The sequence below is a fragment of the Bombina bombina genome, chromosome 5, assembly GCF_027579735.1.
Source record: "Bombina bombina isolate aBomBom1 chromosome 5, aBomBom1.pri, whole genome shotgun sequence".
NCBI lineage: Eukaryota > Metazoa > Chordata > Amphibia > Anura > Bombinatoridae > Bombina > Bombina bombina.
This window is the reverse complement of record NC_069503.1, coordinates 870,154,560-870,178,211: the sequence shown is the minus strand read 5'-3', so window position 1 is coordinate 870,178,211 and position 23,652 is coordinate 870,154,560. Positions and strand designations below refer to the sequence as shown.

Here is a 23,652-nt window from a genome sequence, read left to right as displayed (position 1 = left end):
CTTTAATAGAATCAAGTGTTCAATCTCCAAGCCATCAGCTGGAGGGAGACCAGATTTGGATGTTCGAATGGACCCTGAACAAGAAGGTCCTGTCTCAAAGGTAGCTTCCATGGTGGAACCGATGACATATTCACCAGGTCTGCATACCAAGTCCTGCGTGGCCACGCAGGAGGTATCAAGATCACCGAGACCCTCTCCTGTTTGATCCTGGCTACCAGCCTGGGAATGAGAGGAAACGGTGGGAACACATAAGCTAGGTTGAAGGTCCAAGGCGCTACTAGTGCATCCAGTAGAGTCGCCTTGGGATCCCTGGATCTGGACCCGTAGCAAGGAACCTTGAAGTTCTGACGAGACGCCATCAGATCCATGTCTGGAATGCCCCATATTTGAGTCAACTGGGCAAAAATCTCCAGGTGGAGTTCCCACTCCCCCGGATGGAATGTCTGACGACTCAGATAATCCGCTTCCCAGTTTTCCACACCTGGGATGTGGATCGCAGATAGATGGCAGGAGTGATTCTCCGCCCATTGTATTATTTTGGTTACTTCTTTCATCGCCAGGGAACTCCTTGTTCCCCCCTGATGATTGATATACGCAACAGTCGTCATGTTGTCTGATTGGAATCTTATGAATCTGGCCTTTGCAAGCTGAGGCCAAGCCCTGAGAGCATTGAATATCGCTCTTAGTTCCAGAATGTTTATCGGGAGAAGAGACTCTTCCCGAGACCACAGTCCCTGAGCTTTCAGGGATTCCCAGACCGCACCCCAGCCCACTAGACTGGCGTCGGTTGTGACAATGACCCACTCTGGTCTGCGGAAGTTCATTCCCTGGGATAGGTGGTCCAGGGATATCCACCAACGGAGTGAATCTCTGGTCTTCTGATCTACTGGAATCACTGGAGACAAATCTGTATAGTCCCCATTCCACTGTTTCAGCATGCACAGTTGTAATGGTCTTAGATGAATTCGCGCAAAAGGAACTATGTCCATTGCTGCAACCATCAACCCTACTACTTCCATGCACTGAGCTATGGAAGGACGTGGAACAGAATGAAGAACTTGACAAGCGCTTAGAAGTTTTGACTTTCTGACATCTGTCAGAAAGATCCTCATTTCTAAGGAATCTATTATTGTTCCCAGGAAGGGAACTCTTGTTGACGGAGACAGAGAACTTTTTTCTATGTTCACCTTCCATCCGTGAGATCTGAGAAAGGCCAGAACGATGTCTGTATGAGCCTTTGCTTTTGAAAGGGACGACGCTTGTATTAGAATGTCGTCCAAGTATGGTACTACTGCAATGCCCCTCGGTCTTAGAACCGCTAGAAGGGACCCGAGTACCTTTGTGAAAATCCTTGGAGCAGTGGCTAATCCGAATGGGAGGGCCACAAACTGGTAATGTTTGTCCAGAAAGGCGAACCTTAGGAACTGATGATGTTCTTTGTGGATAGGAATATGTAGGTACGCATCCTTTAGATCCACGGTAGTCATAAATTGACCTTCCTGGATAGTGGGTAGAATCGTTCAAATGGTTTCCATTTTGAACGATGGTACCCTGAGAAATTTGTTTAGGATCTTTAAATCCAGAATTGGTCTGAAGGTTCCCTCTTTTTTGGGAACTACGAACAGATTTGAGTAAAATCCCATTCCTTGTTCCTTCATTGGAACTGGGTGTATCACTCCCATCTTTAGCAGGTCTTCTACACAATGTAAGAACGCCTGTCTCTTTATTTGGTTTGAGGATAAGTGAGACATGTGGAACCTTCCCCTTGGGGGTAGTTCCTTGAATTCCAGAAGATAACCCTGAGAAACTATTTCTAGCGTCCAGGGATCCTGAACATCTCTTGCCCAAGCCTGAGCAAAGAGAGAGAGTCTGCCCCCCACTAGATCCGGTCCCGGATCGGGGGCTACTCCTTCATGCTGTTTTGCTAGCGGTAGCAGGCTTCTTGGTCTGCTTACCCTTGTTCCAGCCTTGCATCGGTTTCCAGGCTGGTTTGGACTGTGAGGCATTACCCTCTTGCTTAGAGGATGTAGAATTAGAGGCCGGTACGTTCCTGAAATTACGAAAGGAACGAAAATTAAACTTATTCTTGGCCTTGTGGGAGGGTGTGGCCCTTTCCCCCAGTGATGTCTGAGATAATCTCTTTTAATTCTGGTCCAAAGAGAGTTTTACCCTTGAAGGGGATGTTAAGCAATTTTGTCTTGGATGATATATCCGCTGACCAAGACTTTAGCCAAAGCGCTCTGCGCGCCACAATTGCAAACCCTGAATTTTTCGCCGCTAATCTAGCTAATTGCAAAGCGGCATCTAAAATAAAAGAGTTAGCCAACTTAAGTGCGTGAACTCTGTCCATAACCTCCTCATATGGAGTCTCTCTACTGAGCGACTTTTCTAGTTCCTCGAACCAGAACCACGCTGCTGTAGTGACAGGAACAATGCACGAAATGGGTTGTAGAAGGTAACCTTGCTGTACAAAAATCTTTTTAAGCAAACCTTCCAATTTTTTATCCATAGGATCTTTGAAAGCACAACTATCTTCGATAGGAATAGTAGTGCGCTTGTTTAGAGTAGAAACTGCCCCCTCGACCTTAGGGACTGTCTGCCATAAGTCCTTTCTGGGGTCGACCATAGGAAATAATTTCTTAAATATAGGAGGGGGAACAAAAGGTATGCCGGGCTTCTCCCACTCCTTATTCACTATGTCCGCCACCCGCTTGGGTATAGGAAAAGCGTCGGGGTGCACCGGAACCTCTAGGAACTTCTCCATCTTGCATAATTTTTCTGGAATGACCAAGTTGTCACAATCATCCAGAGTAGATAACACTTCCTTAAGCAGTGCGCGGAGATGTTCTAATTTAAATGTCACAACATCAGGTTCAGCCTGTTGAGAAATTTTTCCTGAATCTGAAATTTCCCCATCTGACAAAACCTCCCTCATGGCCCCTTCAGATTGGTGTGAGGGAATGACAGAACAATTATCATCAGCGCCCTCCTGCTCTTCAGTGTTTAAAACAGAGCAATCGCGCTTTCTCTGATATGCAGGCATTTTGGATAAAATATTTGCTATGGAGTTATCCATTACAGCCGTCAATTGTTGCATGGTAATAAGCATTGGCGCGCTAGAAGTACTAGGGGCCTCCTGCGTGGGCAAAACTGGCGTAGACACAGAAGGAGATGATGTAGAACCATGTCTACTCCCTTCATCTGAGGAATCATCTTGGGCAATTTCATTATTTGTGGCAGTACTGTCCTTACTTTGTTTGGATGCTATGGCACAATTATCACACAATTTTGAAGGGGGAGACACATTGGCTTTCATACATATAGAACATAGCTTATCTGAAGGCACAGACATGTTAAACAGGCTTAAACTTGTCAATAAAGCACAAAAACCGTTTTAAAACAAAACCGTTACTGTCTCTTTAAATTTTAAACAGAGCACACTTTATTACTGAATATGTGAAAATATATGAAGGAATTGTTCAAAATTTACCAAAATTTCACCACAGTGTCTTAAAGCATTAAAAGTATTGCACACCAATTTTCAGAGCTTTAACCCTTAAAATAATTATACAGTCCCAGCTACAGCCTTTGCTGTGACTTTACCAAGCCCAGAGGGGAATACGATACCAAATGACGCCTTCTATGAACTTTTCCAACTACTCTCAGGTCCTCACACATGCATCTGCATGTCTTGTACTCAAAAACAACTGCGCAGTAAAGGCGCGAAAATGAGGCTCAGCCTACAACTGGGAAGGCCCTTCCTGACTGGAAAAGGTGTCTAACATAGTGCCTGACGTTAAAAAAACGTTCCCCAAGTTTATAAGTGTGAATTATCAGCATAAACATGTATAAAATGTCCAAATAAAGCAATCGATTTTGCCCATAAAAGTGTCTACCAGTTTTATAGCCCATATTAAGCCCTTTATTCTTTTATGTTTAACTAAGAAAATGGCTTACCGGTCCCCATGAGGGGAAATGACAGCCTTCCAGCATTACACAGTCTTGTTAGAAATATGGCTAGTCATACCTTAAGCAGAAAAGTCTGCTAACTGTTTCCCCCAACTGAAGTTACTTCATCTCAACAGTCCTATGTGGAAACAGCAATCGATTTTAGTTACTGTCTGCTAAAATCATCTTCCTTTCACAAACAGAAATCTTCATCTTTTTCTGTTTCAGAGTAAATAGTACATACCAGCACTATTTTAAAATAACAAACTCTTGATAGTAGAATAAAAAAACTACAACTAAACACCACATACTCTTAACCATCTCCGTGGAGATGTTGCCTGTGCAACGGCAAAGATAATGACTGGGGTGGGCGGAGCCTAGGAGGGACTATATGGCCAGCTTTGCTGGGACTCTTTGCCATTTCCTGTTGGGGAAGAGATATTTCCACAAGTAAGGATGACGCCGTGGACCGGACACACCAATGTTGGAGAAACAATGGAGTTTTACTGATGGAGAAACTGGATAACCTAAGCACGATACTAATGGGAAGAACTGTACAATAATGCATAATTTGGTGATCAATCGTTTTTGCCTACCTTCATTTTCTTCCCCATTGCTGCTTGCCTCTGCTATGTCAGTTCCATCTACCTCAGACTCACAACCTACTTCCAACGCTCCATCTGTGGCACAAGCCAATTCTTCTTTCTGCCAGAAGAATGCAATATAGAGAATATTAAAGGCAAAATCTGCACAGTGTTCCGTAACTAGAAGTAAAATCATACTGCATGCCAACAAACTAAAACATGATCAGCATTAATTTATTCCCGCACTCCAAACTATACTACAAACACATATTAACAGCTATTTGCAACTAAATTAAATGAATTTTAAAAAGATAAACGCATGCAATAACAACACAACCCCATTGATTGAACACCAGAAAACAGTAGTTTAAATAGTTTTGTAAATCAATTAAAATAAGATTGTGTTCCATGATAGAATGCTGTGTTTTTCATATAACACAATTCTACATCTGTACTGATCCAGCCATAAATACATTTACTTGATATTTCATAGAGTATACCATCATAATCATTATCATCATGAATTATTTATAATTAAGAGGCTGGATTTATTTGCATCTATTTAACATTATATACTGCAGGCTATAAAAAGCGGCAAATTGCTCTGATATAAATCATGCAAACAATAACTTATTTTACAACATTCGGTGGTTTCAGTTTGCTTAGTCTTTGTGCGGTACTTTTTTACAAGATCATAGACAGTGTAAGCAACTTGACATAAACCAGCAGATGAAGGTAGAGAATCAAACTTACTTTAAGAGCATAGAGTCCTGACTTCCCAGGGATTTTGAAGAACGTCCCATCACCCACACGAGTGTTAGTATGAAGCATTGCATTTAGACAAGCCAACGGAGAAGTGCCGCTACAATGCAAGACAACAACAAAACACACTTGAAAATGAGTGTAAAACATGTGAGCTCAAGTAGTTCTTGCAATGCTGTCGCCTCCTTGCTTTTTATCCTCTCCCTTTCTCTGCTCATGCTTTCCTTTAGAGAAATTCTTCAGAGTCTGAAAGCATCTACATTACAATAAAGAGCTAGCTTTGGAAAACATAATCAAATGCATCTGCTCCATAGGCTTCAGGGGAAATGTCTGTACATTATAATTATGCTTTTCCATACAAAAACAAAAACACACATACAAAAAAAGCAAAACTGTGTTCTTTTAGAAAGAATAGTATCCAAATATTTAAAACAAAAAAAACTGTTCAGCAAACAACACAGGAAAGCTGTGGTTTATAAAATGCTGCAGACAATGTGACTGATGCACATGAATGATCAGAAGAAGGCAAGTTCAAGGGCAGCAGTATACTGTAGGATGAAAGACAACAAAAGAAAGGCAAGAAAAGCCAAGGAAGAACAGATTTAAGTTACAAGTGGTAATGTTTTCTGACTTGGGGGAGGTTAAATTCTAAATATTAAGCTTCTGCCAAACAAAGATTTTAAGCTTGAGGCAAACTTTAAGAGAAGTGTGTGCACAGATAACTACTAAATCTAGTACAATTAACCTTTAGGGAACAGTTTAAAATAAAGAACATTTAAAAAAAAATTATATATACATACACATACGTATATACATACACATACGTATATACACACACATACATATATACACACACATACATATATACACACACATACATATACACACACATACATATACACACACATACGTATATATACACACATATGTATATATACACACACATACGTATACACACACATACGTATATACACACATACGTATATACACACACATACATATACACACACATACATATATACACACACATACGTATATATACACACATACATATATATACACACATACATATATATACACACATACATATATATACACACATACATATATACACACATACATATATACACACACATACATATATATATACACACACATACATATACACACACATACATATACACACACATACATATACACACACACACATACGTATATACACACACATACGTATATACACACACATACGTATATACACACACGTACGTATATACACACACATACGTATATACACACACATACATATATACACACACATACGTATATACACACACATACGTATATACACACACATACGTATATACACACACATACGTATACACACACACATACGTATATACACACACATATGTATATACACACACATACGCATATACACACACATACGCATATACACACACATACGTATATACACACACATACGTATATACACACACATACGTATATACACACACATACATATATACACACACATACGTATATACATACACATACGTATATACACACACATACGTATATACATACACATACGCATATACCACACATACGTATATACACACACATACGTATATACACACACATACGTATATACACACACATACGTATATACACACACATACATATATACACACACATACGTATATACACACACATACGTATATACACACACATACGTATATACACACACATACGTATATACACACACATACGTATATACACACACATACGTATATACACACACATACATATATACACACACATACGTATATACACACACATACGTATATACACACACACATATATACACACACATACGTATATATACACACATACGTATATACACACACATACGTATATACACACACATACGTATATACATACACATACGTATATATACACACACATACGCATATACATACACATACGTATATACACACACATACGTATATACATACACATACGTATATACACACACATACGTATATACACACACACACACACATATACATACACACACATTATAAATATAAAAATCTAAATAAACACATGCATATATTTGATTGAATCAAAGTAAAAAAGAAAATAAGCTCCTATACATGTACTTAAAGGGACACAAAACCCAACATTACTAATGTCAATTTGTATTTGTTTTCTTTGTTTTCTTATCCTTTGTCGAAAAGAAGGAAGGTAAGTTCACCCACGTATGGCAGCAGTTTTACAACATTATACTTTAGCAAGAGCACTAGATGGCAACACTATATCCTGTCATGTAGAGCTCCAAACATGTGCAAGCTACATATCTAAATATATCAAACAAAGAATAGCAAGAGAACAAAGAAAATTTGATAATAGAAGTAAATTGGAAACTTTTTAAAATTGTATTCCCTATCTTAATCATGAAAGAAAACGGTTTGTGTTTCATGCCCCTTAAAGCATGACAAGTGCAGCACTGCTAGTAAGTTATAAAATTACTCAACTGGTGATACTTATCAGAAAAAGTTTTATTATCTGAAATTGGTTTACAAACATATCAGAGAATATATGAACATATGCTAAATACTGAGCACTTAGTATTGAAACATGCTCAGTACTTAAAGCTATATATAATAAAAAGCTAATGCATCCAATACATGCTAAGTGTAAGGTGACAATAGATAGGACAAGTTATTGCAATGCCTGTCACTTAGTGATAATAGCACACTCTGGCAGCATTACATAACAATTTATGGTAAAGCTTCCTTTTCCAGTATGACCTCTTTATACATACGGTAGTCCTGTTGATGAAGGGCTAATGCTAGTGGCTACTTATCCTCCGTAATTATGTTGGGTCTGAGCAGCTATCTTCAGCTTCTACGCTCTATACAAGCGGAGCCCTTTGACTAAACATATGCTCACTCTCCTCTTGATCCTAGGAACTAATGCAACAGCAGAAAACAGATGCAGGGTATACCCCAATTATGCCACAGGCCAGCTTGAACGTGTTTTGCTCCTACCATAGGGCTGGCACAGAGCCTCAGTAAATTTGGTCCTGAGGCCTGCCTTATCCTGATGAAAAATAAGATGAGGAGGATCACATGAAAGAGTAGATAACTCAAACTATCCTACAAGAAGAAATAGCCAAAAAGAAGAAAACCTTCCAAGAACCATGAATGTCTGAAAGATTAGCATTCTTCTTGTGGAAGAAGAAGAAATCTGACCATTCAAAGAACTGGTGGACAAACTTTTATCTAAACCATTTTGCAAAAATTTAAATATCCTAGGAATTCTAAAAAACAAACAAACAAAAAAAACATAATCCAAACCTTACAACAAATCTTCCTGGTGACAGGCTTAGGAGACTGTTTAAGTTTCAATAACAGAATCAGAGAACCCTTTCTGTTTCAGAACTTTCTGTTCAATCTCCATGTGATTAAACTTAGAGATTTGAGATCCAGATAGAAAAATGGACCTTGAGACAAAAGGTCTGAATGCAGCATACCAAACTTTGCAAGACCAAGCCAGAGCACTTACAATTGCTGATGCATTCTCTTGTCTGATTTTGGCAATTACCCTGGGAAGAACAACCAGTGGTGGAAAAACATAAGCTAGATGAAAAGACCATGGAACAACTAGAACATCCACAAACATTCCTTGAGGATCCCTGGACCTTGCACAATACATGGGAAGATTGTGGTTCAACCGAGAAGCCATCAGATCTATTTCTGGGAGGCCCTAAAGATCCACTATCTGACTGAGCACATCAAAATGAAGAGACTATTCCCCTGGATGCAAAGACTGACAACTGAAAAAATCTGCTTCCCAGTTGTCCACTCCGGGAATATTAACAGCAGAAATTAGACAAAAATAAACTTATGCCCAGGAAAGAATTTGCAATACTTCCCTCATGGCCATAGCCAGAACAAAACGGTAGGGCAAAAAAATGAAAATGCTTGTCTAGAAAAGCGAAACCTTAGAAACTGATGATGTTCCTTGTGAATAGGAACATGTAGGTATGCATCCTTTAAATCTATTGTGAACATATACTGACCTTGCTAAACAAAAGGTAGAATAGTTTTAATAGTGTGCATTTTGAAAGAGAAATGTGTTCAGAGCCTTTAGATCCAGAACTGACCTGAATGTTCCCTCCTTCTTTGGAAAAAAAGAAGAGGTTGGAACAAAACCCCTTTACCTGTTCCAACACAGGAACAAGAACAATCACTTCCATAGATTCTAGTCCCGAAACTAACTGAAAAAATGCCTGAGCCTTCGCAGGATTTCTTGGAACATTGGACAGAAAAAACCTTCCCCTGGGAGGACTTATTCTGAATCCAATTCGATTATCCTGCAAAACTATACTTAGCACCCAGGGATCTTGAACAGACTGGAACCAAAACATAACCTGCCCCTAACCAGAGCCTCTGGAGCTGGGGCCGCACCTTCATGCAAATTTGGATGATGCATTAGATTTTTTTGCACTATTAGACTTGTTCAAATTAGAATTAAGCTTCCAGACGGATGCAGAGGAACCTTGCTTCTGAGAGGAAGAATCGGATTCCTGTGTCCTGTACGGACGACTGACAAAAATTATTCGAAGCTTTGGAATTGCCCAGAGGAAGAAAAGCTCCTTTACCTCCAGTAGATATAATAGAATCCAAACCAGAAGCAAATAACATCTTTCCCTGAAAAGAAAGAGATACAAGTCTGGGTTTAGAAACTATATCAGCAGACCAAGACTTTGCTCATAAAGGCCTTCTACAGAAAACTGACATACTTTTAGTCTTAATCCTAATGAGAAAAAACAGAATCAGCACATTTGAGCAGCTCCAAAAGGTTGAAAAAAAAATCTTCATTAGTAGAATAATCAATTTTTTAATTTAAGGAAGAAATATTTTCCAAAGGAATTGTAGTACGTTTAGTCCGAATGCAAAAGGTGGCAGATTTTTGTGCTGCTCAGCTATTTTCATTACTGCATTTATTCTTGTTCAACAGCAACACACTAAAATCCATGCAAACACAGAGTTTTGTGCGTTGCTGTTGCACAAGAATAAATGCAGCAATGAAAAACAGAATTTATGCTGACCTGATAAATTACTTTCTCCAACGGTGTGTCCGGTCCACGGCGTCATCCATTACTTGTGGGAATATTCTCTTCCCCAACAGGAAATGGCAAAGAGCACAGCAAAAGCTGCCCATATAGCCCCTCCTCAGGCTCCGCCCCCCAGTCATTCGACCGACGGTTAGGAGGGAAAAAAAAAGGAGAAACTATAGGGTGCCGTGGTGACTGTAGTGTATAGAGAAAGACATTTTTCAAACCTGATTAAAAAACCAGGGCGGGCCGTGGACCGGACACACCGTTGGAGAAAGTAATTTATCAGGTAAGCATAAATTCTGTTTTCTCCAACATTGGTGTGTCCGGTCCACGGCATCATCCATTACTTGTGGGAACCAATACCAACGCTTTAGGACACGGATGAAGGGAGGGAGCAAATCAGGTTACCTAAACTGAAGGCACCACGGCTTGCAAAACCTTTCTCCCAAAAATAGCCTCCGAAGAAGCATAAGTATCAAATTTGTAGAATTTGGCAAAAGTGTGCAAGGAAGACCAAGTCGCTGCCTTACATATCTGATCAACAGAAGCCTCGTTCTTGAAGGCCCATGTGGAAGCCACAGCCCTAGTAGAGTGAGCTGTGATTCTTTCAGGAGGCTGCCGTCCGGCAGTCTCATAAGCCAATCGGATAATGCTTTTCAGCCAGAAAGAAAGAGAGGTAGCAGTAGCTTTTTGTCCTCTCCTCTTACCAGAGTAAACGACAAACAAAGATGAGGTTTGTCTAAAATCCTTTGTTGCTTCTAAATAGAACTTTAAAGCACGGACTACATCTAAATTGTGTAACAAACGTTCCTTCTTTGAAACTGGTTTCGGACACAGAGAAGGAACAACTATTTCCTGGTTAATATTCTTGTTGGAAACAACCTTTGGAAGAAAACCAGGCATGGTACGCAAAACGACCTTATCTGAATGGAACACCAGATAGGGTGGATCACACTGCAAAGCAGATAATTCAGAAACTCTTCTAGCAGAAGAAATAGCAACCAAAAACAGAACTTTCCAAGATAGTAACTTGATATCTATGGAATGTAAGGGTTCAAACGGAACCCCTTGAAGAACTGAAAGAACTAAATTTAGACTCCAAGGAGGAGTCATGGGTCTGTAAACAGGCTTGATTCTGATCAAAGCCTGTACAAAAGCTTGTACATCTGGCACAGCTGCCAGGCGTTTGTGTAACAAAACAGATAAGGCAGAAATCTGTCCTTTTAGAGAACTCGCTGACAACCCTTTATCCAAACCCTCTTGGAGAAAGGAAAGAATCTTAGGAATTTGAATCTTACTCCAGGAGAATCCCTTGGATTCACACCAACAGATATATTTTTTTCCATATTTTATGGTAAATCTTTCTAGTCACAGGTTTTCTGGCTTGGACCAGAGTATCTATCACTGAATTTGAAAACCCACGCTTGGATAAAATCAAGCGTTCAATTTCCAAGCAGTCAGCTGCAGAGAAACTAGATTTGGATGTTCGAATGGACCTTGTACTAGAAGATCCTGTCTCAAAGGTAGCTTCCATGGTGGAGCCGATGACATATTCACCAGGTCTGCATACCAAGTCCTGCGTGGCCACGCAGGAGCTTATCAGAATCACCGAGGCCTTCTCCTGTTTGATCCTGGCTACGAGCCTGGGAAGGAGAGGAAACGGTGGAAACACATATAAAAAACTACAACTAAACACCACATACTCTTCACCATCTCCGTGGAGATGCTACTTGTTCAGAGCAGCAAAGAGAATGACTGGGGGACGGAGCCTGAGGAGGGGCTATATGGGCAGCTTCTGTTGTGCTCTTTGCCATTTCCTGTTGGGGAAGAGAATATTCCCACAAGTAATGGATGACGCCGTGGACCGGACACACCAATGTAGGAGAAATATCCACACTACCAAGCGTACTTAAAAAAAAAAAGTGTACGTCAAAACATATATGCGTACAAAAAAATCCGGCATGCATTTAAAAATATACACGCATAAAAACACAAGTGAGCGATAAAAAAAGAATGCGACTGAAAACATTACACATAATAAAACAACAATTTATAGAGTTTTTTAAAGGGGAATTACCTAAATATATACAACTGTCCAAAGTTCATATACATATATACAATAACAACATAAAAGGGTTATAGGGGGCCAAATAATACAATATATAGTACTTACCAATAGAAGGAAACCAGTAGGAAGTCAAAACCAGTGCTGAAACATAACAGCAGAGGATCTTGAATAGGAGTATATCAACGAAACAGGAGGAGGCAGATGACAAGTCCCTGCGACACCCGTGGAAAGGCTTGTGACTAAATCCTAACAGGTGAACAATATGTCACTACCTATATTCCAAACACATCCCTCCAACAATCACTGTATTCTGAGTGGAAATGGGCCTCAACTTGGTCATATAATCCCTCTCACTGAATAATCAAATGCACGTCTTCATTCTTCAACTATTCCAGCGGTGGCAAAGACAAGACTGAGGTACCTGTGAGTGGGAGGGGTTTTATAGCGCACTTGGGGTTTGGGAATCTTTGCCTCCTCCTAGTGGTAGGGAGGGTAATTCCGAGGAGTAATGGATTGTGGTCTCTCATCATCTGTATGAAAGAAATAGACTGTCCTTTAACCAAACCAAAGATGCAGACAGGGAAAATTATGACTTACTGGCATGGAAAAAGCCAGACAGATAGCTCAGCATGATAAGACACTGTGGCTGAGCTCTGTAGAAACCCAAGGGTTTCAGGTTCGATCCCCAGGGAGGTCCACTCAGCCTTTCATCCTTTTCGATAAAATGAGCAGCGCCTTGAGACCCTTACGGGTGATTAGCCGCACTTTACAAGTACCCAATACATATATACAAAAATCATAATGTTTTAAGTCTGCATTTGGTGATCAGTCTAATTCAATTATACCAGTAAATTTTAACACATAAACCAGATAGAGTATCAGCTTTGTATATATTTACAAAATAACATAATTTATGTAAGAACTTATTGGCAAAAGTCCATGAGCTAGTGACGTATGGGATATACAATCCTACCAGGAGGGTCAAAGTTTCCCAAACCTCAAAATGCCTATAAATACACCCCTCATCACACCCACAATTCAGTTTAACGAATAGCCAAGAAGTGGGGTGATAAAGAAAGGAGTAAAAAGCATCAACAAAGGAATTTGGAAATAATTGTGCTTTATACAAAAAAATCATAACCACCATAAAAAGGGGTGGGCCTCATGGACTCTTGCCAATATGAAAGAAATGAATTTATCAGGTAAGTTCTTACATAAATTATGTTTTCTTTCATGTAATTGGCAAGAGTCCATGAGCTAGTGACGTATGGGATAGCAATACCCAAGATGTGGAACTCCACGCAAGAGTCACTAGAGAGGGAGGGACAAAATAAAAACAGCAATTTTGCTGAAAAAAATAAATCCACAACCCAAATATAAGTTTATTCTCAAAAAATAAAAATAAAAACTTAAATCATAAGCAGAAGAATCAAACTGAAACAGCTGCCCGAAGAACTTTCCAACCAAAAACTGCTTCTGAAGAAGCAAACACATCAAAATGGTAGAATTTAGTAAATGTATACAAAGAAGACCAAGATGCTGCTTTGCAAATCTGATCAACCGTAGCTTCATTCTTAAAAGCCCAAGAAGTGGAAACTGATCTGATAGAATGAGCTGTAATTCTCTGAGGCGGGGCTTTACCCGACTCCAAATAAGCTTGATGAATCAAAAGCTTTAACCACGATGCCAAAGAAAAGGCAGAAACCTTCTGACCTTTCCTGGAACCAGAAAAGATAACGAATAGACTAGAAGTCTTCCTGAAATCTTTAGTGGCTTCAACATAATATTTCAGAGCTCTCACCACACCCAAATAATGTAAAGATTCTTAGGATTAGGACACAAAGAAGGGACAACAATTTCTCTATTAATGTTGTTAGAATTCACAACCTTAGGTAAGAACTTAAATGAAGTCCGCAAAACTGCCGTATCCTGATGAAAAATCAGAAAAGGAGATTCACAATAGAGAGCGGATAATTCAGAAACTCTTCTAGCAGAAGAGATGGCCAAAAGGAATAACACTTTCCAGGAAAGTAGTTTAATGTCCAAAGAATGCATAGGCTCAAATGGAGGAGCCTGTAAAGCCTTCAAAACCAAATTAAGACTCCAAGGAGGAGAAATTGATTTAATGACAGGCTTGATACAAACCAAAGCCTGTACAAAACAATGAATATCAGGAAGTTTAGCAATTTTCCTGTGGAATAAAACAGAAAGAGCAGAGATTTGTCCTTTCAAGGAACTTGCAAACAAACCTTTATCCAAACCATCCTGAAGAAACTGTAAAATTCTAGGAATTCTAAAAGAATGCCAGGAAAATTTATGAGAACACCATGAAATATAAGTCTTCCAAACTCGATAATAAATCTTTCTAGAAACAGATTTACGAGCCTGCAACATAGTATTAATCACTGAGTCAGAGAAACCTCTATGACTAAGCACTAAGCGTTCAATTATTTCCATACCTTCAAATTTAATGATTTGAGATCCTGATGGAAAAACGGACCTTGAGATAGAAGGTCTGTCCTTAATGGAAGTGGCCAAGGTTGGCAACTGGACATTCGAACAAGATCCGCATACCAAAACCTGTGAGGCCATGCTGGAGCCACCAGCAGCACAAACGATTGCTCCATGATGATTTTGGAGATCACTCTTGGAAGAAGAACTAGAGGCGGAAAGACATAAGCAGGTTGATAATTCCAAGGAAGTGACAACGCATCCACTGCTTCCGCCTGAGGATCCCTGGACCTAGACAGGTACCTGGGAAGTTTCTTGTTTAGATGAGAAACCATCAGATCTATTTCTGGAAGCCCCCACATCTGAACAATTTGAGAAAACACATCTGGGTGAAGAGTCCATTCTCCCGGATGTAAAGTCTGACGACTGAGATAATCTGCTTCCCAATTGTCTATACCTGGGATATGAACCGCAGAAATTAGACAGGAGCTGGATTCCGCCCAAACAAGTATCCGAGTATCTCTTTCATAGCTTGAGGACTGTGAGTCCCACCCTGATGATTGACAAATGCCACAGTTGTGATATTGTCTGTCTAAAAACAAATGAACGGTTCTCTCTTCAACAGAGGCCAAAACTGAAGAGCCCTGAGAATTGCAGAGAATTGCAGAGTTCCAAAATATTAATTGGTAATCTCGCCTCTTGAGATTTCCAAACCCCTTGTGCTGTCAGAGATCCCCAAACAGCTCCCCAACCTGAAAGACTCGCATCTGTTGTGATCACAGTCCAGGTTGGACGAATGAAAGAGGCCCCTAAAATTATACGATGGTGATCTAACCACCAAGTCAGAGAAAGTCGAGCCTTGGGATTTAAGGATATTAATTGTGATATCCTTGTATAATCCCTGCACCATTGGTTCAGCATACAAAGCTGGAGAGGTCTCATATGAAAACGAGCAAAAGGGAACGCGTCCGATGCTGCAGTCATGAGACCTAAAACTTCCGTGCACATAGCTACTGAAGGTAATGACTGAGACTGAAGGTGCCGACAGGCGTCAACCAATATCAAACATCTCTTGTCTGTTAGAGACAAAGTCATGGACACTGAATCTATCTGGAAACCTAAAAAGGTTACCTTTGTCTGAGGAATCAAAGAACATTTTGGTAAATTGATCCTCCAACCATGTATTTGAAGAAACAACACTAGTTGATTCACTTGAGATTCTGCAGAACGTTAAGACTGAGCAAGTACCAAGATATCGTCCAAATAAGGAAACACCGCAATACCCCGCTCTCTGATTACAGAGAGTAGGGCACGAGAACATTTGAAAAGATTCTTGGAACTGTTGCTAGGCCAAAAGGAAGAGCAACAAATTGGTAATGCTTGTCTAGAAAAGAGAATCTCAGGAACTGATAGTGATCCGGATGAATCGGAATATGAAGATATGCATCCTGTAAGTCTATTGTGAACATATAATGCCCTTGCTGAACAAAAGGCAGAATAGTCCTTATAGTCACCATCTAGAAAGTTGGTACTCTTACATATCGATTCAAAATCTTTAGATCCAAAACTGGTCTGAATGAATTTTCTTTCTTTGGGACAATGAATAGATTTGAATAAAACCCCAGGCCCTGTTCCTGAAACGGAACTGGCATGATTACCCCTGATAACTCCAGGTCTGAAACACACTGAAAAGCCTGAGTCTTTACTGGGTTTGCTGGAATGCGTGAGAGAAAAAAAATCTTCTCACAGGTGGTCTTACTCTGAATCCTATTCTGTACCCCTGAGAGACAATACTCTGAATCCAATGATTTTGGACCGAACTGATCTAAAAATCTTTGAAGAATATTAATCTGCCCCATACCAGCTGAGCTGGAATGAGGGCTGCACCTTCATGTGGACTTGGGAGCTGGCTTTGATCTCTTAAAAGGCTTGGATTTATTCCAATTTGAGGAAGGCTTCCAATTGGAAACGGATTCCTTTGGGGAAGGATTAGATTTCTGTTCCTTATTATGTCTAAAGGAACGAAAACGGTAAGAAGCTTTAGATTTACCTTTAGTTTTTTTATAGTGAGGAAAAAAACTCCCTTCCCCCCAGTGACAGTTGAAATTATTGAATCCAACTGAGAACCAAATAATTTATTACCTTGGAAAGAAAGAGAAAGCAATCTGGATTAGTCATATAACTATCCAAGATTTGAACCACAAAGCTCTTCTAGCTAAAGTAGCTAAAGACATATCTAACATCAATTTTGTTGATATCAAAAATGGCATCACAAATGAAATTATTAGCATGTTGAATCAACTTAACAATGCTAGACAAATCATGATCTGATACTTGTTGCGCTAAAGTTTCCAACCAAAAAGTTGAAGCAGTTGCAACATCGGCCAAAGAAATTACAGGCCTAAGAAGATGACCTGAATATAAATAAGCCTTCCTTAGATAAGATTCAAGTTTCCTATTTAAAGGATCTTTAAAAGAAGTACTATCTTCCGTAGGAATAGTAGTATGTTTAGCAAGAGTGGAGATAGCCCCATCAACTTTAGGGATCTTTTCCCAAAACTCCAATCTAACTGCTGGCAAAGGATACAATTTTTTAAACCTTGAAGAAGGAATCAAAGAAGTACCAGGCCTATTCCATTCTTTAGAAATCATATCAGAAATAGCATCAGGAACTGGAAAAACCTCTGGAATAACCACAGGAGGTTTATAAACAGAATTTAAACGTTTACTAGTTTTAATATCAAGATGACTAGTTACCTCCATATCCAATGTAATCAACACTTCTTTTAAAAAAGAACGAATATACTCCATTTTAAATAAATAAGAGGATTTGTCAGTGTCAATATCTGAGACAGGATCTTCTGAATCAGATAGATCCTCATCAGAGAAGGATAAATCAGTATGTTGCCGGTCATTTGTAATTTCATCAACTCTATGAGAAGTTTTAAAAGACCTTTTACGTTTATTAGAAGGCAGGATGGCAGACAAAGCCTTCTGAATAGAATCAGAAATAAATTATTTTAAATTTACAGGTATATCTTGTACATTAGATGAGGGAACAGCAACAGGTAATGAACTACTACTGATGGATACATTTTCTGCATGTAAAAGGTTTATCATGAGAACTATTACAAACCACAGCTGGAGGTATAATCTCCACAAGTTTACAACAAATGCACTTAGCTTTGATAGAACTGTTATCAGGCAGCTGGGATCCAACAGTGAATTCTGAGACAGGATTAGATTGAGCCATCTTGCAAATGTAAGAGAAAAAACAACATATAAAGCAAAATGATCAATTTCCTTACATGGCAGTTTCAGGAATGGGAAAAAATGCAAACAGCATAGCCCTTTGACAAAGAAAAAGGCAAGAGGCAAATAAGAATGGGGTCTTAAATAATGAAAATATTTGGCGCCAAGTATGATGTACAACAAACAGAAAAATATTTTTGGTGCCAAAAACGCCACACTCACGTCATAGATGACTCAACCTTGTGAAGGACTCGGCGTCAACTAAGACGAAGGAAATGACAAATTTGCGTCAATGAACGTAAGTTCGCGCCAAAAATTCTCGCGCCAAGAATGACGCAATAAACTTTGGCATTTTGCGCCCTCGCGAGCCTAATTCTGCAAGCGAATTTAAAAGATAGTCAATTGAAAGAGAGACTATATCACAGGTAAGAAATACATTTTCATAAAAAACAGAATTTATGTTTACCTGATAAATTACTTTCTCCAACGGTGTGTCCGGTCCACGGCGTCATCCTTACTTGTGGGATATTCTCTTCCCCAACAGGAAATGGCAAAGAGCCCAGCAAAGCTGGTCACATGATCCCTCCTAGGCTCCGCCTACCCCAGTCATTCGACCGACGTTAAGGAGGAATATTTGCATAGGAGAAACCATATGATACCGTGGTGACTGTAGTTAAAGAAAATAAATTATCAGACCTGATTAAAAAACCAGGGCGGGCCGTGGACCGGACACACCGTTGGAGAAAGTAATTTATCAGTTAAACATAAATTCTGTTTTCTCCAACATCGGTGTGTCCGGTCCACGGCGTCATCCTTACTTGTGGGAACCAATACCAAAGCTTTAGGACACGGATGATGGGAGGGAGCAAATCAGGTCACCTAGATGGAAGGCACCACGGCTTGCAAAACCTTTCTCCCAAAAATAGCCTCAGAAGAAGCAAAAGTATCAAACTTGTAAAATTTGGTAAAAGTGTGCAGTGAAGACCAAGTCGCTGCCCTACATATCTGATCAACAGAAGCCTCGTTCTTGAAGGCCCATGTGGAAGCCACAGCCCTAGTGGAATGAGCTGTGATTCTTTCGGGAGGCTGCCGTCCGGCAGTCTCGTAAGCCAATCTGATGATGCTTTTAATCCAAAAAGAGAGAGAGGTAGAAGTTGCTTTTTGACCTCTCCTTTTACCGGAATAAACAACAAACAAGGAAGATGTTTGTCTAAAATCCTTTGTAGCATCTAAATAGAATTTTAGAGCGCGAACAACATCCAAATTGTGCAACAAACGTTCCTTCTTCGAAACTGGTTTCGGACACAGAGAAGGTACGATAATCTCCTGGTTAATGTTTTTGTTAGAAACAACTTTTGGAAGAAAACCAGGTTTAGTACGTAAAACCACCTTATCTGCATGGAACACCAGATAAGGAGGAGAACACTGCAGAGCAGATAATTCTGAAACTCTTCTAGCAGAAGAAATTGCAACCAAAAACAAAACTTTCCAAGATAATAACTTAATATCAACGGAATGTAAGGGTTCAAACGGAACCCCCTGAAGAACTGAAAGAACTAAGTTGAGACTCCAAGGAGGAGTCAAAGGTTTGTAAACAGGCTTGATTCTAACCAGAGCCTGAACAAAGGCTTGAACATCTGGCACAACTGCCAGCTTTTTGTGAAGTAACACAGACAAGGCAGAAATCTGTCCCTTCAGGGAACTTGCAGATAATCCTTTTTCCAATCCTTCTTGAAGGAAGGATAGAATCTTAGGAATCTTAACCTTGTCCCAAGGGAATCCTTTAGATTCACACCAACAGATATATTTTTTCCAAATTTTGTGGTAAATCTTTCTAGTTACAGGCTTTCTGGCCTGAACAAGAGTATCGATAACAGAATCTGAGAACCCTCGCTTCGATAAGATCAAGCGTTCAATCTCCAAGCAGTCAGCTGGAGTGAGACCAGATTCGGATGTTCGAACGGACCTTGAACAAGAAGGTCTCGTCTCAAAGGTAGCTTCCATGGTGGAGCCGATGACATATTCACCAGATCTGCATACCAAGTCCTGCGTGGCCACGCAGGAGCTATCAAGATCACCGACGCCCTTTCCTGATTGATCCTGGCTACCAGCCTGGGGATGAGAGGAAACGGCGGAAATACATAAGCTAGTTTGAAGGTCCAAGGTGCTACTAGTGCATCCACTAGAGCCGCCTTGGGATCCCTGGATCTGGACCCGTAGCAAGGAACTTTGAAGTTCTGACGAGAGGCCATCAGATCCATGTCTGGAATGCCCCACAGTTGAGTGACTTGGGCAAAGATTTCCGGATGGAGTTCCCACTCCCCCGGATGCAATGTCTGACGACTCAGAAAATCCGCTTCCCAATTTTCCACTCCTGGGATGTGGATAGCAGACAGGTGGCAGGAGTGAGACTCCGCCCATAGAATGATTTTGGTCACTTCTTCCATCGCCAGGGAACTCCTTGTTCCCCCCTGATGGTTGATGTACGCAACAGTTGTCATGTTGTCTGATTGAAACCGTATGAACTTGGCCCTCGCTAAAAAACTCTAAGCCATCTCCGTGGAGATGTTGCCTGTACAACGGCAAAGAGAATGACTGGGGTAGGCGGAGCCTAGGAGGGATCATGTGACCAGCTTTGCTGGGCTCTTTGCCATTTCCTGTTGGGGAAGAGAATATCCCACAAGTAAGGATGACGCCGTGGACCGGACACACCTATGTTGGAGAAAATGAAATTTATTCTTACCTGATAAATTTGTTTCTTTTACGATACGATGAGTCCACGGATTTCATCCTTACTTGTGGTATATCGCCTCCTGGTCAGCAGGAGGAGGCAAAGAGCACCACAGCAGAGCTGTTTATATAGCTACTCCCTTCCCTCCCACTCCAGTCATTCGACCGAAGTTAGGAAGAGAAAGGAAAAGCTAAGGTGCAGAGGTGACTGAAGTTTAACAAAATTAAAGACCTGTATTAGAAAAACAGGGTGGGCCGTGGAATCATCGTATCGTAAAAGAAACAAATTTATCAGGTAAGAATAAATTTAATTTTCTTTTCCAAGATACAATGAGTCCACGGATTTCATCCTTACTTGTGGGATACAATACCAAAGCTATAGTACTCGGATGAAATGGGAGGGACAAGACAGGGAACCTAAGCGAAAGGCACCACTGCTTGAAGAACCTTTTCCTCCCAAAATCAGCCTCAGACGAGGCAAAAGTATCGATTTTGTAAAAAGTGTGAAGAGACGACCAAGTTGCAGCCTTGCAAATCTGTTCAACAGAAGCATCATTTTTGAATGCCCATGAGGAAGCCACAGCCCTAGTAGAATGAGCCGTAATTCGTTCAGGAGGCTGCTGTCCAGCAGTCTCATATGCAAAACGGATGATACTCTTCAACCAAAAGGAAAGAGAGGTAGCCGTAGCTTTCTGACCCCTACGTTTCCCTGAAAAAACGTCAAACAAGGAAGACGATTGAGGAAAATCCTTAGTCGCCTGTAAGTAGAAATTCAAGGCATGGACCATGTCCAAATTATGTAACAGACGCTCCTTCTTAGAATAAGGATTAGGACACAAGGAAGGAACAACAATTTCCTGATTAATATTCCTATTAGAAACAACCTTATCCACATGGAAAATAAGATAAGAAGAATCACATTGCAATGCCGAAAGATCAGAAACTCTGCGAGCAGAAGAAATAGCAACCAAAGATAAAACCTTCCAAGATAACAACTTAATATCTATGGAATGCATGGGTTCAAACGGAACCCTTTGAAGAACATTAAGAACTAAATTCAAACTCCAAGGAGGAGCAATTGGTCTAAACACAGGCCTGATTCTAGTCAGAGCCTGACAAAAAGATTGAACATCTGGAACAACTGCCAGACGCTTGTGCAGCAAAATAGACAAGGCAGAAATCTGTCCCTTTAAGGAACTCGCTGACAACCCTTTCTCCAATCCTTCTTGGAGAAAAGACAAAATCCTGGGAATCCGAACCCTACTCCAAGAGTAGCCCTTGGATTCGCACCAATAAAGATATTTACGCCATATCTTACAGTAAATCTTTCTAGTAACAGGCTTACGCGCCTGAATCAAGGTATCAATGACCGAATCAGAGAATCCTCGCTTAGATAAAATCAAGCGTTCAATCTCCAAGCAGTTAGCTGCAGAGAAACTAGATTCGATGATGGAAGAGTCCCTGAATGAGAAGGTCTTTCCTCAATGGAAGCTTCCATGGTGGCTGAGATGACATGTCCACCAGAACGGCATACCAATTCCTGCGAGGCCACACAGGAGCGATGAGGATCACCGAAGCCTACTCCTGTTTGACCCGAGCAATCACTCGAGGAAGAAGAGCAAATGGAGGGAACACATAAGCTAGGCTGAACGACCAAGGCACTGCCAAGGCATCTATCAGCTCGGCCTGGGGATCCCTGGACCCACATCTCGGAAGCTTGGCATTCCGACGAGATGCCATAAGATCCAACTCCGGTCTGCCCCACTTGAGAATCAGGTTGGCAAATACCTCCGGATGGAGTTCCCATTCCCCCGGATGAAAAGTCTGTCTGCTCAGAAAATCCGCTCCCCAGTTTTCCACTCCTGGGATGTAGATTGCCGACAGATAACGTAACATAAGAGTGAGTCTCCGCCCACTGAATAATCTTGGCTACTTCTGTCATTGCTAAGGAACTCCTCCTTGATGATTGATGTAAGCTACAGTCGTGATGTTGTCTGACTGGAATCAATGAATTTGGCCGAAGTCAACTGAGGCCAAGCCTGAAGCGCATTGAATATTGATCTCAACTCTAGAATATTGATGGGAATTAGAGACTCCCATTGAGTCCATACACCCTGAGCCCTCAGGGAGTTCCAGACTGCTCCCCATCCTATCAGGCTGGCGTCCGTTGTCACTATCCACTGGGATAGATGATCCAGCGACAACCACCATAGAAGAGAGTCCCTTGTCTCCTGATCTAGATTTATTTGAGGAGACAAATTTGTGTAATCTCCATTCCACTGTCTGAGCATGCTCAGTTGCAGAGGTCTGAGATGAAAACGAGCAAACAGAATGATGTCCATTGCTGCTACCATCAATCCAATTGTCTCCATGCACTGAGCCACTGACGGCCGAGGATTGGACTGAAGGGTTCTGCATGTATTCAGAATCTTTAACTTTCTGACCTCCGTCAAAAAGATTTTCATGGATAGAGAGTCGATTAGAGTTCACAAGAAAGGAACCCTTGTCTGTGGAACTAACGAACTCTTTTCCAGATTCACTTTCCACCCGTGAGTCCACAGAAAGGACAGAACAATGTCGGTATGAGACTTTGCTAGCTGATAAGACGACGTCTGGATCAGAATATCGTCCAGATAAGGTGCCACTGCAATACCCCGCGGTCTTAAAAGCCGCCAGCAGAGACCCCAGAACTTTTGTGAAAATTCTAGGTGCCGTGGCCAGACCGAAAG

The 23,652-nt window shown here is 40.7% G+C and overlaps 1 protein-coding gene across 1 annotated transcript in view; it reads right to left on the bottom strand.

The window, feature by feature from the left end:
- Nucleotides 1–23,652, bottom strand: part of ASXL3 (ASXL transcriptional regulator 3) — a 539,404-nt gene that overhangs the window by 304,951 nt on the left and 210,801 nt on the right. Inside the window, exons 4-5 of the mRNA XM_053715008.1 lie at nt 5,286–5,394; nt 4,545–4,653 (exon numbers count right to left, since the gene is read on the bottom strand). Coding sequence (XP_053570983.1) covers nt 4,545–4,653; nt 5,286–5,394 — 218 coding nt within the window. The remainder of the gene's footprint in view (nt 1–4,544; nt 4,654–5,285; nt 5,395–23,652) is intronic.